The sequence below is a fragment of the Myxocyprinus asiaticus genome, chromosome 24 (assembly GCF_019703515.2).
Source record: "Myxocyprinus asiaticus isolate MX2 ecotype Aquarium Trade chromosome 24, UBuf_Myxa_2, whole genome shotgun sequence".
NCBI lineage: Eukaryota > Metazoa > Chordata > Actinopteri > Cypriniformes > Catostomidae > Myxocyprinus > Myxocyprinus asiaticus.
The window spans coordinates 31,491,524-31,511,556 of NC_059367.1; the positions used below are offsets into that span (position 1 = coordinate 31,491,524).

General features: G+C 37.1%; 1 protein-coding gene across 1 annotated transcript; it reads left to right on the forward strand.

Moving 5' to 3' along the window:
- The first annotated feature begins 1,668 nt into the window (after positions 1 to 1,668).
- On the forward strand, positions 1,669 to 15,576 carry gck (glucokinase (hexokinase 4)). Its single transcript, XM_051653727.1, has 10 exons — positions 1,669 to 1,821; positions 1,990 to 2,152; positions 2,918 to 3,072; positions 3,327 to 3,446; positions 3,658 to 3,753; positions 3,998 to 4,097; positions 7,461 to 7,644; positions 10,577 to 10,732; positions 14,088 to 14,321; positions 14,876 to 15,576. The coding sequence occupies exons 1-10, from the start codon at positions 1,747 to 1,749 to the stop codon at positions 15,018 to 15,020; spliced, it is 1,428 nt and encodes a 475-aa protein (XP_051509687.1). The 5' UTR covers positions 1,669 to 1,746; the 3' UTR covers positions 15,021 to 15,576.
- Positions 15,577 to 20,033: the final 4,457 nt, after the last annotated feature.

A 20,033-nucleotide genomic window follows, 5' to 3' on the forward strand; every position in this document is an offset into this window, starting at 1 on the left:
TCACGTGTCACTTTAATGTCTTCACACACATAAACATAAAGTTTAATTCTAGATTAGAAGCATATAAAACAATATGCAAAATATGTATAGATCATATTATAGCCTCAATATATAACAAAATATTAATATATAAAGACTTATTTCAATATCTATATTTAAAAGGTTAAAGTCCATAGAACTTTAAGATTTTGATTTAGTACTACACGTGCGTGTTAATTGCTCTTAACTTGAAATACTGAATGAGCTAACTCATACACTTAAACGGCACTTAACTTTCTAAATAGCTAGAACTAGCTAGTACAGTGAATGCTAGCATGCTGATTACATGTTAATTGAAAATACTACGCTTTGATTAGCATAACAATTATTCAGTATTTATAATGCACAAAGACATTATATAACACTTAATTTGAATATTTACTCTCCCTGTCTAATGCCATTCAAATCATGCTTGGAAACAGAGGAATACAATTGAATTTAGAATAAAAAGAATTTAAAGAGACAAGTTCATCAAATTTAAAACAATAAAACAAATGGATTAAACAAATTTAATCTGACAAATCACAGCCTACGAGCAGGAGTATTTAAGCCGCTGCTTACCTGCTTCCTGTTACAACTCTCCTGACATCCCACCTCCACCCCATCTCCACATGTCCTCTAGATTAATTAAATAATTAATAAATGTTGTAATCAGGACTCGAGTTGAGTCTCGAGCTCCGAGCCCTCCAGTATACGGACAGCAAGCCAAATACGTTTATTGCTTCAACAAAAGATTACAATAACATATGAACTACTGAATTCAGGTTACTTAAGAAGTGTCAGTTTCGTGAACTCGAATGAAAGAGAACGTTTTAAATACACATCACTGTTAATTTATTTGAACTAATTTGTATGATTTAATTTTTCCTTACTCAAAACAATTAATTATTTTGAGCATTAGAGTTGACAGTGCATTTATAAATAGGCATGTACTCATGTTCACCTTTTTTCCCTTTTTAATCCTGTCTGACCATGAAAGCATGTATCAGAGTGCAATAGACTTTTTAATGTTTGGACTTTCACCAATATCACATGGCCAAAGACCCATTTTGGGACACATGTTTGCCCCATGCAAACAGTATTTTATATTTAGCAAGGGATTAAGTTCAGTGTAGCTATTTTTAAATTGAACCTAAATCCCAGTTATTTCTTTAAATTCCTGAAGCTACATTACATAAGAGAAATCAAGGTTTGTCTAATGGGAGTCAAGTTTTAATATCACAAAGAAAATAAATTGCAATCTCCAATGAAAATATACTAATCATCTATTTTAGTGGTAAATTGGTGTTTTGGTACATCCCTTTATATTATGGCTAAGATATCATTTATTTTTGATCTGTTTTAGCATCCATTGCATCAGGATGAGGCTCATGTTTGTTCAAGAAACAAAAATGGACATAACGTTTCAGACCACATAAATTGTGTAATTTAAATTGTGTCATTTTTGAATTTCCCATGGAGAGCAAGTGCGTAGCCTTGACAATTAGGTCTCCTAGGTAATGGGAGTGATTAAGTGTGTGTGTGTGTGTGTGCGTGTGTGTGTGTGTGTGTGTGTGTACAGAGGGCACGGATCTCTCTGACCACACCTCTCCATCTCCTTCTGGCAGCATAAATACATCTGAGCATCTCCGTTCACCACAATTGCACACTCACACTCAAACTTTTGCACATCAGTGTTCACACACTTGTTAGGAAACTCTTGCAAAGATGCCGTGCCTGACTTCAGCTCACAGACAGAGAATGCCCAATGACTGTGAGTCAGTGCTGGAGAGAATTCTCATGGTAAGAGTCAAAGCTTGCAGTAAAACGGTTGCTTCCTATTAAAGAGACTGAGTGAAGGAATTAAGACTTGTTTACTTGTTATATGTGATATGTTCATATCACTTCAGGGCTGTTTAAAACAGCCCTATTCATTTATTTCAATCTCTCTTTCTTTGACATATTTGACAGGTGGACCAAATTCTGTCTGAATTTCTGCTGAGTAAAGAAGAGCTTGAAGAAGTGACGAGGAGAATGCGGAGAGAGATGGAGAGGGGACTGCGTGTGGAGACACACGATGAAGCCAGTGTGAAAATGTTGCCCACTTATGTCCGCTCCACACCTGAAGGCTCTGGTAAGAATTCTGTTCTCTAATCCTTAAACTGTGAGTGTTGTTACTTCCTAAGTGGTTACGACTGCTCTGTATTAAAACATGTCTAAAGCACACACATTTGATTTTCTAGAATTATTATAAATAATAATAAAAAAAAACATTTCATGTTGTTTGTTGGTTTTTGTGTTTTATGTTGTTTTCATCTTTGGGCAACATCCATTTCCCAAATGTAAATGGTAATAGCCAATGCAAAAAGTTTGATAGCAGACCTGGTTGACCCACATAAATAATACCCCATTGCATTACATTCTACTTACCTTAATTATTTCCCCTGTCAGGTATCTGATGCAGTTAAGAAGCACATTGTTAATCTTTACTCTCATGAAGTTAATCAGTAACACTTTACAATAAGGTTCCATTCGTTACCATTAGTAAATGCATTAGGTATCATGAACTAATAGTGAACAATAGTGTATGTGGAAAATAACATTAACCAAGATTAATAATTGTTGAAAACATATTGTTCATTGTTGGTTCATGTTAAATAATACTGTTAACTAATGTTAACAAATGGAACCTTATTGTAAAGTGTTAGCAGTTAAACAAATATGTACCACAGTGGTTTTGAAAATCATAAGCTACTGTATGTCAGTGAGAATAATGTCAGCATAATGTCAGCAAAAATAGTTCTGATTAGGGTTAGTTCATGACAGGTACATAAAGACAGAAAGTCCTACAGAGTTTATTTGCCCGGAATCTGGTGTTGACTAATGTGACTCATCTCAGAGGTGGGTGATTTCCTGGCACTGGATCTCGGAGGGACAAATTTTCGGGTGATGCTGGTAAAAGTGGGTGAGGATGAGGAGCGGGGTTGGAAGGTGGAGACGAAGCATCACATGTACTCCATCCCAGAGGACACCATGACTGGCACCGCTGAAATGGTAAATAAACAAGCACAAAAGCTCACTCTTTAAAATAGGGAAGTCTACATCATGACTAAATTACAGTATATCTGGTACAGTAGGTTATCGTATATTCTGAATCCATACAGTATTTGACAGTATGGTTTTGAAATGTTTTAAAATGGCTTTGAACGTAGGGTTTTAATCAAGGAAGTGCTTGATTTTTGAAAATATTTGGAAATTCGGACATTTTTGTCTCCCCATCATTGTACCCCCCTTTTCTCTCCATCTAGCTGTTTGACTACATTGCGGGGTGCATATCTGACTTCCTGGACAAGCATAATCTCAAACATAAGAAGCTTCCACTTGGTTTCACCTTTTCTTTTCCAGTCCGTCATGAGGATTTGGACAAGGTCAGTACTTGTATCTGTGTAAACAGGAGCCACTCACGGTTTACTGACTTTACTGATGCTGTGACAAAGCACTTGCGTCTGTGCCACATTTTAAAAAATCATAAAAATCACTTTTAGTGCTTCATTATGATGTTGACGTGCATTTAACTGTGGACAAAGGCTTTCTTCAATGGTGTGTAACAGATGCACTTTTATGCTTAAATTGTCATAGGGCATTTTGCTCAACTGGACAAAAGGCTTTAAGGCCTCTGGCGCTGAGGGCAATAACATTGTGGGTCTGCTGAGAGATGCTATTAAAAGAAGAGGGGTTAGTATGCACGAGTTATTGTTCATATTGCAGTGTTTATCAATAAAAGTTCCAACGCATATCCTGTGTAAAGACCTTTTGAAGTGGCAAATTGATAATACATATGAGGTCCGGTGAGGAGAATGGAAAGCTGATTAAATCATATGTACATTAGACGTTTTAAAAGATTTTAATAAATGAAAGTTTTAATAGGCTATTCTATTAAAGTCATAATTTACTAGTAATTGATTCATTATTTCTTTAGGATTTCGAAATGGATGTGGTTGCTATGGTGAATGACACAGTAGCCACCATGATCTCCTGCTACTATGAGGACCGTAGCTGTGAAGTTGGCATGATAGTAGGTAAGAGAATGACAGCACACACACACTTAGACTCATGTAAATATAATTACAACTAGGAAATAAACTTTATAACAGGAAAACGGACGATTGTAACAGCCATTAATGAAAAAAGCATGGCAATAAAGCTTTTAGTTTAAAGGTGAAGTGCGTAATTTTTTCCAAAACATTGCTTTCTTTGAGCATCCTGACCAGTCCAACAAAGTAACATTGGCTTAACCAATGGTGTGAGTTTGGGGGTGGGACTATCTGCTAGGCTGACCAATGGAAGACAGGAGCAGTGTTCAGGAAACCTGTATGAAAACAGCAACTATGTTGGCTTTACAAAGCCAAAATACTGGTATTCTACAGACTTTGTTTCCCTAAACTAAGACCAAAATTATCAATTGTAACTTCTAGAGCAGCACTACTCAACATGCGGCCCTCGAGCGATCTTTTGCGGCATGAGTTATGATATCATTATCAGAAATATATTTATTAGCAGCCTATCAAATCTGTATTCATTGTGAGGTGTCCATTTTCATGAGGATTTAGGCTGGTTCTCTAAATTGCTGAATCACGTTAGAGAGGGAATTCAACTGCAAGAAAATGTTACAAGTAAAAAAAAAAAAAAACATTCATGGCTGATGTTATGAGAGCGGCGGTCGGTCTGTGCGCACGTTCATACGCAGTACATGTGCGCTCACGCACTGTCTGTCAGTGTAAATCAAATTTGCGCGCTGGCAACCTCACTTGAGATTACTCAACACGCTGTGAATCTGTCCAATCTCTTGAATAGCTCATTAGAGATATGTACTCGTCATGACAACAGTATTTACAGGAAAAAACAACCGTTTTTCCTGCAGTGACGGTGTTGAGGCACCTTCGCGACTCACGCAAATGCTTTTTAGTGATCTACTTTGACGCAAAACGAAAGGGAAGTAAACAAATCTTTATGACTAGTCACTGAAGGACTTTTGGTGCTAATTTTGGATATATCACTCTTGTTTTTGAACACATCTCTGGTGTATGTGATGCTGAACACTCATGGTGTTTGTTAGTTGACAACAGAATTTATCTATATCAGAAAATCGAACTGTTACACCCCTTATGTTTTAAATAATTACTTAAAGGGATAGTTCACCCAAAAATGAAAATTCTTTTATTTACTCACCCTTATGCCATCCCAGATGTGATTTCTTTCTTCTGCAGAACACAAATGAAGATTTCTAGAAGAATATCTCAGTTCTGTAGGTCCATACAATGCAAGTGAATGGTGGCCAGAACTTGGAAGCACCAGAAAGCACATAAAAGCAGCATAAAATATATCTGAAAGTGAAAGTGGAGATTTATAGTAAAAAAGCCAAGGACTTAAATATCGAGCTGTCTCTCATCCACAGAGCCGAGATATTTTTTTTCTTCTAAATAATCATAATTTGTCAAGCAGAAAAAAGAAAGTCATACACATCTGGGATGGCATGAGGGTGCGTAAATGATGAGAGAATTTTCATTTTTAGGTGAACTAACCCTTTAACTAACATTCTAACATTCTTAATATAAAAATGTTAACTTATAATTGTATGTATATATATATATATATATATATATATATATATATATATATATATATATATATATATATAAATCATAAAAATGAAGAGTGCAGCCCTCAAGGGTACAGGGATCCAGCTTTGCAGCCCCTTTCCGAAGTTGAGTAGCCCTGTCCTAGAGCTTTCAAGCTACATTTACCAAACTCAGTACAGACCTTCAAACTGTTTTGACTCGCATTGCTATATTTCTTTCTAACTGCTCTGTATAACGCTTTTCACACAGCAGATGTCAAATATTTTAAAAAAATATTTAAAAAATCCCATAGACTTACATTGACTAGACCAGCACTGCAACATTGGCTAATCCAATGGTGTGAGTTTAGGGTGGGGCTATCTGCAGGGTTGGGAGGGTTACTTTTGAAATGTATTCCACTACAGATTACAGAATACATGCTTTTGTAACGTATTCTGTTAGATTACTCAAGGTCAGTAACGTATTCTAAATACTTTGGATTACTTCTTCAGCACTGGTAGATTTTTTCACTTGTTTTGACTATAAAAACTCTGCCAGTACAGTAAGACAAAATACACATGTTAAAAATATATTCTATGAAAAACCTTAATATTCTTATAATAATTATAATCTTATGCAGTGTTGCTTTTAAAACAAGATAAATCAAATTGATCTTGTTTTAAGGATTTTTAGATATTTTTACAGGAAAACAATTCAAAAATTATTAGCAAGAATAAGATTTTTGCCCTAATATCAAAGGTCTTACTAGAAAAAAAGAAATTATGATCCAACGTGAATTTTCATGATAAAAAAATACGATCATGCCTGGTAACGTGCATGTAAAATGGCTAGAAATAGCATTTTAGCTTAGCATAATGCTGAAAATTGACACAAGGTTTATTTCTATTTCTTCTGCTCCAAACTTACTTCAAACTTACTTCTCTGTCTGCTCATATGAATGTAACACATCATAAGAAAGGGTTTCACTGCTGTTCAAATGCACTTTGGATCGCATCATTTATATGTATAAATGTTTTCCATCTGAAAGGATTAAATATTAAATGAAACAAATGACAATAAAATGCAAAGTAATCTCTTCAGTAATCAAAATACTTTTTGAATGTAACTGTATTCTAATTACTAATTATTTAAATTGTAACTGTAGTGGAATACAGTCACTTATATTTTGTATTTTAAATACGTAATCCCGTTACATGTATTCCGTTGATCCCCAACCCTGGCTACCTGTTAGTTTGACCAATGGAAGACATGAGCAGTGTTTGGGAAACCTGTATGAAAACAGTGATTATGTTGGCTTGACAAAGCCAAAATACTGGTTTTCTACAGACTTAGTTTAGGGTTTTTCTAAAATTCCTAAACCAAGGCCAAAATTATCAAATTATCAAGAATAAAGTTTTTCAAACAGTGGGTGATTAAAAAAAAATACAAATAATCCTGTAGATTTACGTTGACAGAATGTTTAAATGGGCCAATGGAATGCTCCTTAATTCAAACTCCAACTCACAAAAAATTCAAATATAAACAAACACAAGGCCTGCCAGGTCACAATACAAATCTATCCTTCTATCTTTCTAAAAGTTTTATCTGAAGGTCTACTTGACTATCTATCTTTCTTCTTAAAACTTTCAGACAAAAGCTTTGTCAATCCAACATTAAAGTTTGTCTTGATGAATTTTACCTTTCTAGTTATGTGTGCAGTTCCATTTGGTGTAGCGCAGAAATGTTTTACCTTGATTGATTTTGTTGTCTCTCTCTCTCTCTTTTTTTTTCTTCTTTTTTGTTTTTTTTGTCATTGTTTTTCAGGTACTGGCTGTAATGCATGTTATATGGAGGAGATGCGTAAAGTGGAGCTTGTGGAGGGAGAGGAGGGAAAAATGTGTGTGAACACTGAATGGGGAGCGTTTGGAGACAATGGTGAACTGGAGGAGTTTCGTCTGGAATATGATCGTGTTGTAGATGAGACATCACTCAACCCTGGAAAACAGCTGTGAGTACTTCTCTAGAAAAAAAATCTGCTCAGACAGACACATCTCAAGTAATATATATTTTCTTTAAACTACATTGCTGTTTTTAAAAATGTTTCCTAAACACTCCCCACCTCTGTCATTGATCAGATAAACAGCCACCCCAAGCTCGGTTGAAACTTGTTTACACTTTTTGGGGAAATCAACCTTGGCTTACTTCCATCTCTGCATGTTACGCTGGGAATGCAGAAAGCATTTTAACACACTTCAATACACTTTTACTACACTTTAAATATACCTTAGGATAAATTAAATTTAAGAAATTCAGAAAATTTCATAGCTGAAGAAAACTTGATTAAACAATTAAACAGATTAAGCTATTTTTTTTTTATTATTGATGCTAACAATATATTTGTTCGAGCTAACTTAAAACAAAACATGGCAGCATCTGCAATATTATTTCAGCTACTCATTTATTAAAGTACTATTTTGATGCAGACTATTTTAATACATGATCATGTTCAGGTATGGCCATTGGCTCTTTGATATATTCTAAAAGAAACACACCCACTATTGTTTCTCAGATAATATATGTGAATACAGTAGCTAAATTTTTTTAGTAACAATAGATTGTCAGGAATAGAGAATGAGGCTCAGGACCCAAGCGTGGAGTTTAAAAAACAAAAGGGCGGAAACAAACCAAAACTCCCACAAGGGGGAAAAAACAAACATAAACTACCCCGTAGGGCAGCGGGGAACAGGACCGACCAGAACAGGACAGGAAACTAGACCGACTGACAGACTGACTGGAATAAACAAACAAACACATAGGACCGACTGGAAAACATGACTGGAAACAAGACAAACTGGCACTGGACAGCAAACACGAGGAGACTAAATAGGGAGAGAAATCAGCAGGTTAACAAGACAGGGCAGGTGTGACTAATAAACTAATAATGGGCAAACAAGGAGGTGGGGTATGACGTAAGACAGAGAGACATGCGGCAATACAGAAACAAAACAAATCCTTGGCTCTCACAAGACAACAAAACACCCGAATGGCATGATCGCACATTGCCAAGACAATAAGGCAATATACGCCCATGCCAACAGACAAACAAGACGAGAGAATGTGTAGCAACACCAAACAAAGCGATGCCACGCATTCTCACACAAAACGAAACCTGAGCGTACATTGCGAGGCAAACGCCATGACGCACTCAACAGGCGACAAAAACTAGACAAGACACCTGTGTGAGAGTTTGGCCACACACACACCTTAGACCGAAGTGACCGAACCTCAGCACAACATGAAGACAGCTCGCGACCTGGGTGCGCAACGCAAGAGCCAGACAAACTACTGACACGAGTGCATGCTGCCAAGATGACATAAGCATGATGCACCCATATCAATAACAGACAGGCATGGAGCACGAGTGTCCGGATCCCGACACAGACCGAAACCGAACCAGAGAGGAAGTCAGGATCTAGACCGTGCTCCCGACATGAAACAAGATGGACTGAAGAGTGTACGACAGGGAATACAACCAAAACCAGATATTGAAATACAAGACAGACATGGGACGATGATGCCATGGTCCTGTCAGACAAAAACACAGACTAACAGAGTGACAGGACCATGATATAGATAGTCTGACAACCTTTAGCACATTTCTTGTGGCCAAATCAGATGTTCTCACATACCTGCTCCAAAGTTCAGAAAGAACTTAGTGAGACACCAACCTGGAGCACTTATGTGGTCTCCAGGTGACAGAATTGTTTTTCTGGTCATGTGAAGATACTGACGGTAACTACGTCAGTGCTGGAATACACACAGCTGGATTAATGGCCAGGGAAGGAGTTCATTAGTGAAGCTGCTACCTTAATGGGTATTTACAGTGTATGTTAGCTAATGCAGAAGAGTTCAAAGGGCTGGTTCTCTGATGTTTGATAGCATACCTAATTCTCACCTCTCATGCTCTCTTTCTGTCCCTGTCACTTTACACATAAAAAAAAAAATACTTATTTGGCTGAAATTAGTTTTCTGAATTTGAAATTACTATGTAATCTCAACACAAACACTTTGTGTAGTAAGAACCTAACTGAATTGGGTAAACCCAACAAAATTAAATGTGTTAATGTAACTCAAATAATCTCTTTTATTTCTTTATGTACTAACTAATGAAAGTTAATGTTAGCATGCTTAATACATGCTGGTTGGAAGCAGTGAAGTTTAGTAACTATGCTATTATTGGCACAGTAATTGTTCAACAAAGCAAACAATCGTTAGCTCAAGCTCCACTCTTCACCGAAATGGTAACCCCCAAAACTTCAACATAACAGAAACTCTTCTAAATCTCAACATAATAAAACATTAAACACTGAGAGGTATCCTCTTTATATTCATCTTGCACAAAAGCACATAAACTAATACATTTCATTTGAACTTTTACTCTCTCTCTGTTATGTTCTTTGCAAAGCATGCTGGGAAGTGGAAATCCCCTGCCCAGTTTCATCAACGCTACATAAACATCACAAAAAGTATTCATGTAGCCCCAACTCAAATGGATTAAGTAAACTTCCATTTTACAAATTTAAAGGATTGAAAGCAATGAAATCAAGTTGTGACAAAATTTTCTAGAATTGTGTTGCTTTAGTTCTTAAGTAAATTGAACAATAATTTTTTGAGTGTAGTCAAGTCATTTTTATTTGTATAGAGCTTTTCACAACACACATCGTTTTAAAGCAGCTCTACAGAAAATCATACTTTAGGCCATTTACTGTATATTTCACAATTTATCTTCAGGCTTCCACTCATAAAAAACATTTCCTGTTGCTGCAGTTTTATTAAAATAGAGCCACTGGTCTTCATTTCCAAACCATTTGCAGGTCTACATTACTTTGGCTGAGAAAGACTTTTATCTAACCTCTGCATACTTTTATCCATGACTTTAGGTATGAAAAGCTGATTGGTGGAAAGTATATAGGAGAGCTTGTGCGTCTTGTGCTGCTAAAACTCGTGAATGAAGATCTGCTGTTTAATGGTGAAGCCTCAGACCTGCTGAAAACACGGGGAGCTTTTGAAACTCGCTTCGTCTCCCAGATTGAGAGGTAGGACTGAATTGCTGATTATAATACGGGCTTCATCTTCACATTTTATATATGCACATAGTTTTTTATCTCCAACAAATGTCAATGGCAAAGAGAAAATTAATAAATTATTTTTATCTAAGCAATGTTAAATGTTCAATCTGTATATCTCTCTAATTATATTACATTTAGTTAATTGTATGTTTAAAATTACAAAAGAAACCAATTCCTCCAGTCTTTTCAATCTGTGTATCATTCGTTCATTTCATATTCAATTAGGAAATTCAAAATTGGAAAAACAAAGAACGACTTGTTATTTCTTTATTCGTTTACAAAACCAAATAATGACTTGATTAAAAAACAAATAATGACTTGTTTTTCGTAATTTCGATTTAATGCTCAAGTTAAAAATAGGAAATTGGGAAAATAGTCACAGGATTTCACTAATATATGGCTTGAATATTTGATTCGCACATCTGGGTGGACCTGAAACGCCCCTTTCTTCTGATTGGTCAAGCTGCACCATCGTCTTCCTCAATGCTGTGAGAGAGAATAAAAATGTCCCTGCTGTTTAATTGTTCAGATGAATTCGTCTCAGTTATTATTACATTTTTTACCAAACTCGCCACGTTTATTACAGCTGAGCTATCTCTCTCATCAAATAGTCAGACACAGTGCCTACACACAACTGTAAAATGTTCACTGAATGCAAACAGGTTTTCGTCTTCATGCGATTCAGCGTTAGGACAATATTACCTTGTGAAACAATTGATAAGAGCGACACACACACATACACACATGTTGGTGCAGCTATCATTATGAGGACTCTCCATAGACATAATGATTTTTATACTGTATGAACTATAGATTCTATCCCCTAACCCTAACCCTGCCCCTAAACCTAACCCTCACAAAAAACTTTCTGTATTTTTACATTTTCAATAAAACATCGTTTAGTATGTTTTTTAAGTGATTTGAATTATGGGGACACTAGAAATGTCCTCATAAACCACATTTATAGCATAATACCCTTGTAATTACCAGTTTGAAACCTTAAAAAAGTCCTGTAAACCACTTAAATCTGCCCACACTCACACACACACACACACATTATTAAGAGGTTTATTAAGATTAATCCCTCGCTCTGTATGCCAAATGTCTTCTCACAATTATCCTTATTTTATTCATTTATAAGTGGTACCATGCAGCTGATCAGTTGGGCAATGATGGTCCACACTGCACTGGAGAATCGGCTGGCATTCACAGTTAGGGTGACCAGACGTCATTTTAAAACCGGGGACAGTCCCTATTTTACAAGTCATGCACCGCATCACAGTGGTCTTACAGTCGGGACACCTTTTGTCCTAATAATTAGTCTAAGGCAGCTATAGTTTGATTTGCTTTAAATAAGCGTTTTAAATTGACATCAGTGTTTTGTGCGTTTTTGAAATCATCAAAAAGTATTGAAAGTATCAATTTATTTTCATTTTTACATACTGCAGTGCAATGAACAAAGCAAGATGCGGTTCAGGGAATATACAGACTTAACGTAGGATGCATCCAAGACAGATGAGCATTCATGCCAGTGAGTTATAACAGCTACAACAATAAATAACAAATGATAAACAACAGGGCCTGGGTAGCTCAGTGGTAAAAGATGCAGGCTACCACCCCTGGAGTTCGCTAGCTCACTAGTTCAAATCCCAGGGTGTGCTGAGTGACTCCAGGCAGGTCTCCTAAGCAACCAAATTGGCCCAGTTGCTAGAGAGGGTAGAGTCACATGGGGTAAACTCCTCATGGTCACTTTAATGTGGATCGTTCTCGGTGGGGCACATGGTGAGTTGGGCGTGGTTGCCGCGGTGGATGGCATGAAGCCTCCACACGCGCTATGTCTCCATGGCAACGTGCTCAACAAGCCACGTGATAAGATGCGCAGGTTGACAGTCTCAGACGCGGAGGCAGCTGGGATTTGTCCTCCACCACCCGGACTGAGGCGAATCACTATGTGACCACAAGGACTTAAAAAAAAGCACATTGGGAATTGGGTATTCCAAATTGGGAGAAAAAAAAAACAATAAAAACAAATGATAAACAACAATAATAATAATTATAATAGGCTAATAATAATAAAAATAATACTAAAAAATAAATTGGAAGATATTGTTGCATTTAATATTTAATTTAAGACAATAAGTATTTACATGGCAGTGAAGATTACTAATTTCAAGCTCAGATCATTCCAACATCCATGATTTTGAATGGGAATGTGGGTGGCCTTTACCTAGGCCTACTCCTATACGCAGCAGTTTTGTGTGCCTTTTGTTATTGGACAAATGTGAAGGCTATGTGTAAATGCTGATTTTAAATTCACTGGTCGAGCTTTTGAGAGACGAGCTTTCATGAACTTCCTTTAGCATAAGTTAATTTTAGTGATTTGTTTTCTTCCATAATATAAGTGAATACTGTACTTTCATATGCACAGCCATCACTCTGGCGATCTACTGCAACCTGTGAACTTATTGTATTTTATTTTTTGTTTTGTTTTTTATGATAGAACATGTAAGTCAATAGTCAAATAAGTGACTTCTCTGATGCCAGTGACGGTTTAGTTGTGGGTGGAGTTTTCAGACGGTCCCTTTACATACAATAGGCGAATATCCAAAGAATATCGAACCTAAATCTAACTTTATCCCTCAGTTAAACGATATCTTTACAATGTAGGCATATGCTTCAATAGTCTTATGAATGTATGGTTATTTTTGTCATCTCATTTAAAACCATGCCTTTTCAAACCGGAACAACGTCAAAGACAACAGGTTTATGTTTAGGGCTGTCTAATAAATCTGACTATTTGATGAGAGAGATAGCTCAGCTGTAATAAATGTGGCAAATTTGATAAAGAATGTAATATTAACTGAGACGAATTCATCTGAACAATTAAACAGCAGGGACATTTTTATTCTCTCTCACAGCATTGAGGAGTAGCTTTTCTTTTTCTACTAAAAAAATAAATAAAAATTGCCCCTAAAGAAACGAATGGTACTTTTGACAAATATGTTTAAAATGTGTTTAAAAAATAACATCCAGTCACATGAGTAGCCTAATAAAAGCAGTTTTATTTCACACGGAGCAGGTCGCCCTAAGTTGAAATCACTTAACCAGCCGAAAACTCGCTTTATCTTGGTAACCCCCCTATTATCTGACACTTTAGCTTGCAGAATAAATTAATTATGACTGACCTGCAAATAGCCCATTTGTGCAATGACATTTATAACTGAAAACCTTTGCCCCTTCAAGGTTCATGACACCTGATTTTTTTTTCTTCATAAAAACAAATTATTTGTATGTTTTATAAATAAGTTTTCTTATATTTCAGTGACATTGGGGACAGAAAGCAGATCTATAACATCTTAAGCTCACTGGGAATCTTGCCATCCGAGCTGGACTGTGACATTGTGCGTCTGGCCTGTGAGAGTGTGTCTACTCGAGCTGCTCACATGTGTGGGGCTGGACTCGCTGGCGTCATCAACCTAATGAGGGAACGGCGTTGTCAAGAGGAACTGAAGATCACGGTGGGAGTCGATGGCTCTGTCTACAAACTACACCCTCGGTGAGTGTAAGAGGAGAGAGAGGTATTATGAGAAGGCAAACAGAGAGGAATGAAGGGGAAAATTAATTGGAATCAGGGGTCTAGGTTGGCAAAAGAGAAAGGGATGTAATACGAAGGGTAATAAAAACAACTACAGATCTCATTAAATGGCTTAACCGTGGGTTTCATGTTTCCTGTTGAAACAGGAAGTTGGGGAGGGGCATATTAAATGGCTCATTCCTTTTTATTATACCCTTTTAGTTTACGTCACAGCCATGAAGCATGATTTGCAATGTACTATTTCTAGGATGAGACAGTATTTGTTAGGGGAAGGGGACACAAATTTGTAGACTCCCCTGCGTACAACACGAGTCATCAATATTTTTGGTCTATTTCCCTGAAAGAGAAAGACTTTTAAATGTATATATCTGCTAAAAGTTAATTTTTCACACCTTTTAGGAGTATACTAGAATGATGACCTCAAAGCTAATAGACATGGACTAAAAGCCACAAAACTCCATGAATACATGTGAAAACCCTTTTTCCTGCACTGACCTTCATATTTTCTCATTCAGTTTTAAGGAGAGGTTCCATAAACTTGTACGGGAAATGACGCCTCACTGCGAAATTACCTTCATCCAGTCAGAAGAAGGGAGTGGTCGGGGCGCGGCTCTCATTTCTGCTGTGGCGTGCAAGATGGCCTGCATGTTAGCACCATGATGAAATACATGATTCAGCCTCATTTACATCTGGTGGAAGTCTAGGGTCACCAGTGACTTGCGATGCTGATAGACACTCATTTGGAATGGCCTCAGAAAGCCTCCTCTTGTGGTGAAAACTGCATTGCATTTATAATGGAGGTGGCTTGAGGGTTGTCATGGCAATATTTATATTTACATAAAGTCATATGTATAATACAAAATTGCAGTTAAAACTGATTTATAACACAAATATACATTATTATTGCTATTGTCTGAAGCACATTTTAGGTAATGTTGTTTTACATTTTATACATTGATGTACCTGGACTTTGGTGACTGAAGATTAGGAGAAAAGCAGAGGTAACTTTGATGTCATTGTACATGAAATGAAAAGTTGGGCTTCAACATAAGCTAATTGTGCACTGTTTACTGCTTGTTTTATTTATTACCTTTTAAACTGTTTATATTCAGTGGTAATCACAACTGTTAAATTATTTAAGGAGGAATGAAACATGCTTTGTACATGTAAAAATGATTCATTACTGTAAATAAAGCTGCTGTGCTATCGAGTGATAGACCTGAATTTTTTTTTTCTTTCTGAAACTAGAACAAACATTAATCTCAAACATAAAGATGAATTGCCATTTAGCAGATGGCTTATTCAATTATTCATCCTCATCCAGCCATTTTTACATGTGAACTATCTACAGTGTGCTGCCATGGCAATTTGCTTGAAAAGGCCTGTGATAAGTATTTGTAAAGTTTTCCCATTTCCCATTTTGTTTTGGTTTGTCTGTTGATGGACAGAAATAAAATGGTCAATACATTTTTTCTCAGCAGTATGTGGTTTATATAACAAGAGGGCCACAGTGCAATTACACTTTAATTATAGTCATCAGAGTTACAGCCCAAAATTATAATGGGGATTCTCTTGGCTCACTGGTCCTTAAAATGGCTTAATATATAAGTCCTCAATGATCCTTAAAGAATGTATGTATAACAGATCATACTTCACAGACTTGTGGATCCAGTAACTGTTTAACTGATTGCAAAACACAAGCTGGATACTTGCAATTAAATTTTGCACAGATTTACACCGATCAGCCACAGCATTAAAACCACCTGCCTAATATTGTGTAGGTCCCCCTCGTGCCGCCAAAACAGCGCCATCCCGCATCTCAGAATAGCAATCTGAGATGATATTCTTCTCACCACAATTGTACAGAGTGGTTATCTGAGTTGCCGTAGACTTTGTCAGTTCGAACTCGTCTGGCCATTCTCTGTTGACCTCTCTCATCAACAAGGCATTTCTGTCCACAGAACTGCTGCTCACTGGATGTTTTTTGTTTTTGGCACCATTCTGAGACTGTTGTGTGTTAAAATCCCAGGAGATCAACAGTTTCAAGAAATACTCAAACCAGCCTGTCTGGCACCAACAGTCATCCATGTGATTATCTAATCAGCCAATTGTGTGGCAGCAGTGCAGTGCATAAAATCATGCAAATATGGGTCAGGAGCTTCAGTTAATGTTCACATCAACCATCAGAATGGGGGAAAAATGTGATCTCAGTGATTTGGACCGTGGCATGATTGTTGGTGCCAGACAGGCTGGTTTGAGTTGTTGGGCCTCATGTATTCAGATAGAAGACAAAGGCAGACCTAATACAGTCGTAAAAACCTAACTCAAGCCCCCACCTTCCAAGTCATAAATTATACTGTTACAAATCGCGCCAAAATCAAACAAAGGGAGTCCAAAACAGACTACAAATCCATGAAGCCTTGCTCATTAAAGGATCGAACTCTCAACTCCTATTGGATGAGGCACACAACAGAACGTCCCTCAAACATGACATCATCAGGAGTTGAAATACCTCTGAAATGCTTCCAGAATTTACTTCCAGTGACTTTGTTCACTGAATATAGACGTAGCTTTTTGCTGCTCTCAGGTGCAACCTCGTGGCACAAGGAAGTAATGTCCGACTTGAAACTGTAGCCATACAATCTCCATCTCGCTGGACGAGTTGAGATTACTCTGTGTTCAACCAAACACTCTAACGGATCCGAAGGAGACCGCCGAGCAATTCGCATCTTCATCCGTTTGCCTACAGAAGTGAAGAGATTAAAATTTCTCTTCCACCTTCAATCAAGTCGACATTTCTGAGTTCTCCGCCAGCCCGCCGAGAATCAACAGCCGTACTGCCCGCCGACAATCAACAACCGTACCGCCCGCCGACAGAGTGAGGAAACGGCCTCCCGTCATCACACGAGCCTCAAGGAACCGGGTCAAAGTTAAAGGACGGAGGAAAACACATTCTACCTGTGTCCTCATGCAATTCAAGTAAGAGGTTTACGTCTGGGCAGAGATAGAATATTATAGTGTGTTATTCTTGTGTTTCAAGGTTTTTTGCTTGTACAGTTTACGGACCGCCATGTCCGCTCATTATTAATACTCAGGGTATTAATTATCACAAGTTTGTTTTGCTGTATTTCCAACCAAATTGGATTGTTGTGCAATTTCGCCATCACGGGTGAGACAGCAACTGAGTTCACCCATGAAAGGGTCAAATAACGTGGGACTGTTTACGAGCCGTCCACCGCGTCTCTGAGCGATGAACTAAACAGCTGCTTTCTCTCCCACGATCGCGAAATCAGCTTTAGGGCTGTCACTTCTCTCTCTCTCTCTCGTACTAATTACACACACACACACACACACACACACACGCAGGCACGCGACCCCTCACAAACATTCTGGCACACATTTTGGCTCGTAGATAGCTTAAATGCTAAAGCCCAGCTTTGTCCCTAAGCTATTGTACAAGCGGATATACGGGGTAACTGGTAGACGTCATCTCCGCCCCCATTCGCGGTCATATTCACTGGCCGGAAGTCTCGCGTGACATACTCTCCACGAGAGTCACGTCCGCTATTTTGTTCGCGTCCCTCCTTACACACACACTGACACACACACACACACACTGTCACACACACACCTTATGTGTTATAGAATTATTTTATTTCCATATCTAATCATATCACTGTTTAGTTTGTAGTTGTAAGTCGGAAGTTTATTGACTGCATTGTATTAATTAAAAATTGATATTACTGCATAAATAAACTTTGTTTATATTACAAAGAGAAGTGTTTTGGTTTGTTTTGCATACGCCTGTGTCATGCTGACGGGATGTCAGTGCTCGGATTCAAACCTTCATTTGTTGTTTTTTTTCCTGAAAATCGATATTCTTCGGATGTCGATTTTCCTAAGAAAACAATCTAATATTGAGACTGTTTTACTATTTGGTTATTAGTCCTTAATTCCAGGGTGGTACCCCATCAATGTTAATCCTTATTAATATTCTATTGATTTTTGATAATTGATAATTATCTTTGATGATTGCATTTGAATGATCAATAAGCTAGTGTTAATTTTAATTAATGTTTCATCGATGTTAATGATTAGTGATTATCTTTGATAATCGTTGATTTTAAAGGATTAAAAAAACTAACATTGATTCTCATCAATGTTCTATTGATTTTAATAATTAGTAACTATCTTTGATAATTATTAATTATTGCTAATAACCAAACTTGCTCCTAAACGTAGCGCACTACATTTACTGGAGCCCAATATGAGGTTTTAATGAGTTAGATTCAATTGATTAATTTAAATATTAATTAATAACTACATAAATAATTATTAATTATTTCTGATAGTAACACTGATCTAAACAACCAGTAAAGCCCTACAGAGTATTTCTGTAACTGCTGATCTCCTGGGATTTTCACACAGTCTCTAGAATTTACTCCGAATGGTGCCAAAAACAAAAAACATCCAGTGAGCGGCAGTTCTGTGGACGGAAATTGTTGATGAGAGAGGTCAAAACAGAATGCCCAGACTGGTTCGAATTGACAAATTCTACGGTAACTCAGATAACCGCTCTGTACAATTGTGGTGAGAAGAATATATTTCAGAAGGCTATTCTGAGATGAGATTTGGCACTGTTTTGGTGGAACGACAGGGACCTACACAATATTAGGCAGGTGGATTTAATGCTGTGGCTGATCTGTGTATTAGCACACAAGTTGACTGTCGCCTTTTGGGGTGCTGGATAAACAAATATGCTATTTTAACAATAGTTAACCTCCTGAGACCCGAGCGTGACTGCTATGTACATTTTCCATTCCCCTTTTTGATTTTTTAACTAGAAGCCCCTTTGAAACATGTCAAAAAAAATTTTTTTACCAAATAGTTTTCCTAAAAATTGATGTCCACATATGTGGACATCGGGACTAAGTTGTGAAATTTTAAATAATACCAAGCTAATACCAAGTCAGATTTTTTTTGTTTTTTTTTAGCAAATTGTTTATGTTTCCAGGAGTGTTGGTTATTCATGTTTTTGAGACATTACAGACATTACATCAGAAATTAGCATAAATAATTCTGATTCAAAGTAATGGCCAGCATCATCAATCACTGGCAACCATGTTAAAATAAAATGATACATTATAAATTTTGAATCTATATACCAATTACCACTGTCCCATGTCTGCCAAACATGTTGAGTGGTTCAAATATCATCTGAAACTTTTGACTGGATGTTAGGAGTGAATGCATTAGGCTGCATAGGAAAGCTATCGGATGCTCCCTTGCTCCCTAATATGAGAATGACTTAACCTCCAATGTGCTGTCTGTCTGCACTGGTCTCAGAACAGTTTGAAATGCACTTTATTTTCATCCTAACTCCATACACAGCCTCTGAAAGCAACATTTTCCAGCTTTTGGATGCATCCATTGATTCTCAATGTGAAAATGCACAGCGAATATAGGATATTTTAAGGAAAATGAACCTATAGTCCACGTACATGGTCATTGTGTTTAACAGTGTGCCGTTACGTGATAAATCAATTACATTTTTTAAATGGCATATCGGATGAAACTAGAGACTCTAAACTTTTGATTCAAACTGTAAAATCTTTATGAGGTTTCTTACAAGATGTAGTTTTGTTGCTGTTTCTCCCAAAGACAAACTCAGCT

Bases quoted from the DNA above. Each gene is read 5' to 3' on its own strand.
- gck (XM_051653727.1), top strand. From the start codon at position 1,747: ATGCCGTGCCTGACTTCAGCTCACAGACAGAGAATGCCCAATGACTGT. The intron at 2,153-2,917 runs GTAAGAATTCTG...GACTCATCTCAG, and splicing joins CTCCACACCTGAAGGCTCTG to AGGTGGGTGATTTCCTGGCA. The intron at 3,754-3,997 runs GTTAGTATGCAC...TTATTTCTTTAG, and splicing joins ATGCTATTAAAAGAAGAGGG to GATTTCGAAATGGATGTGGT.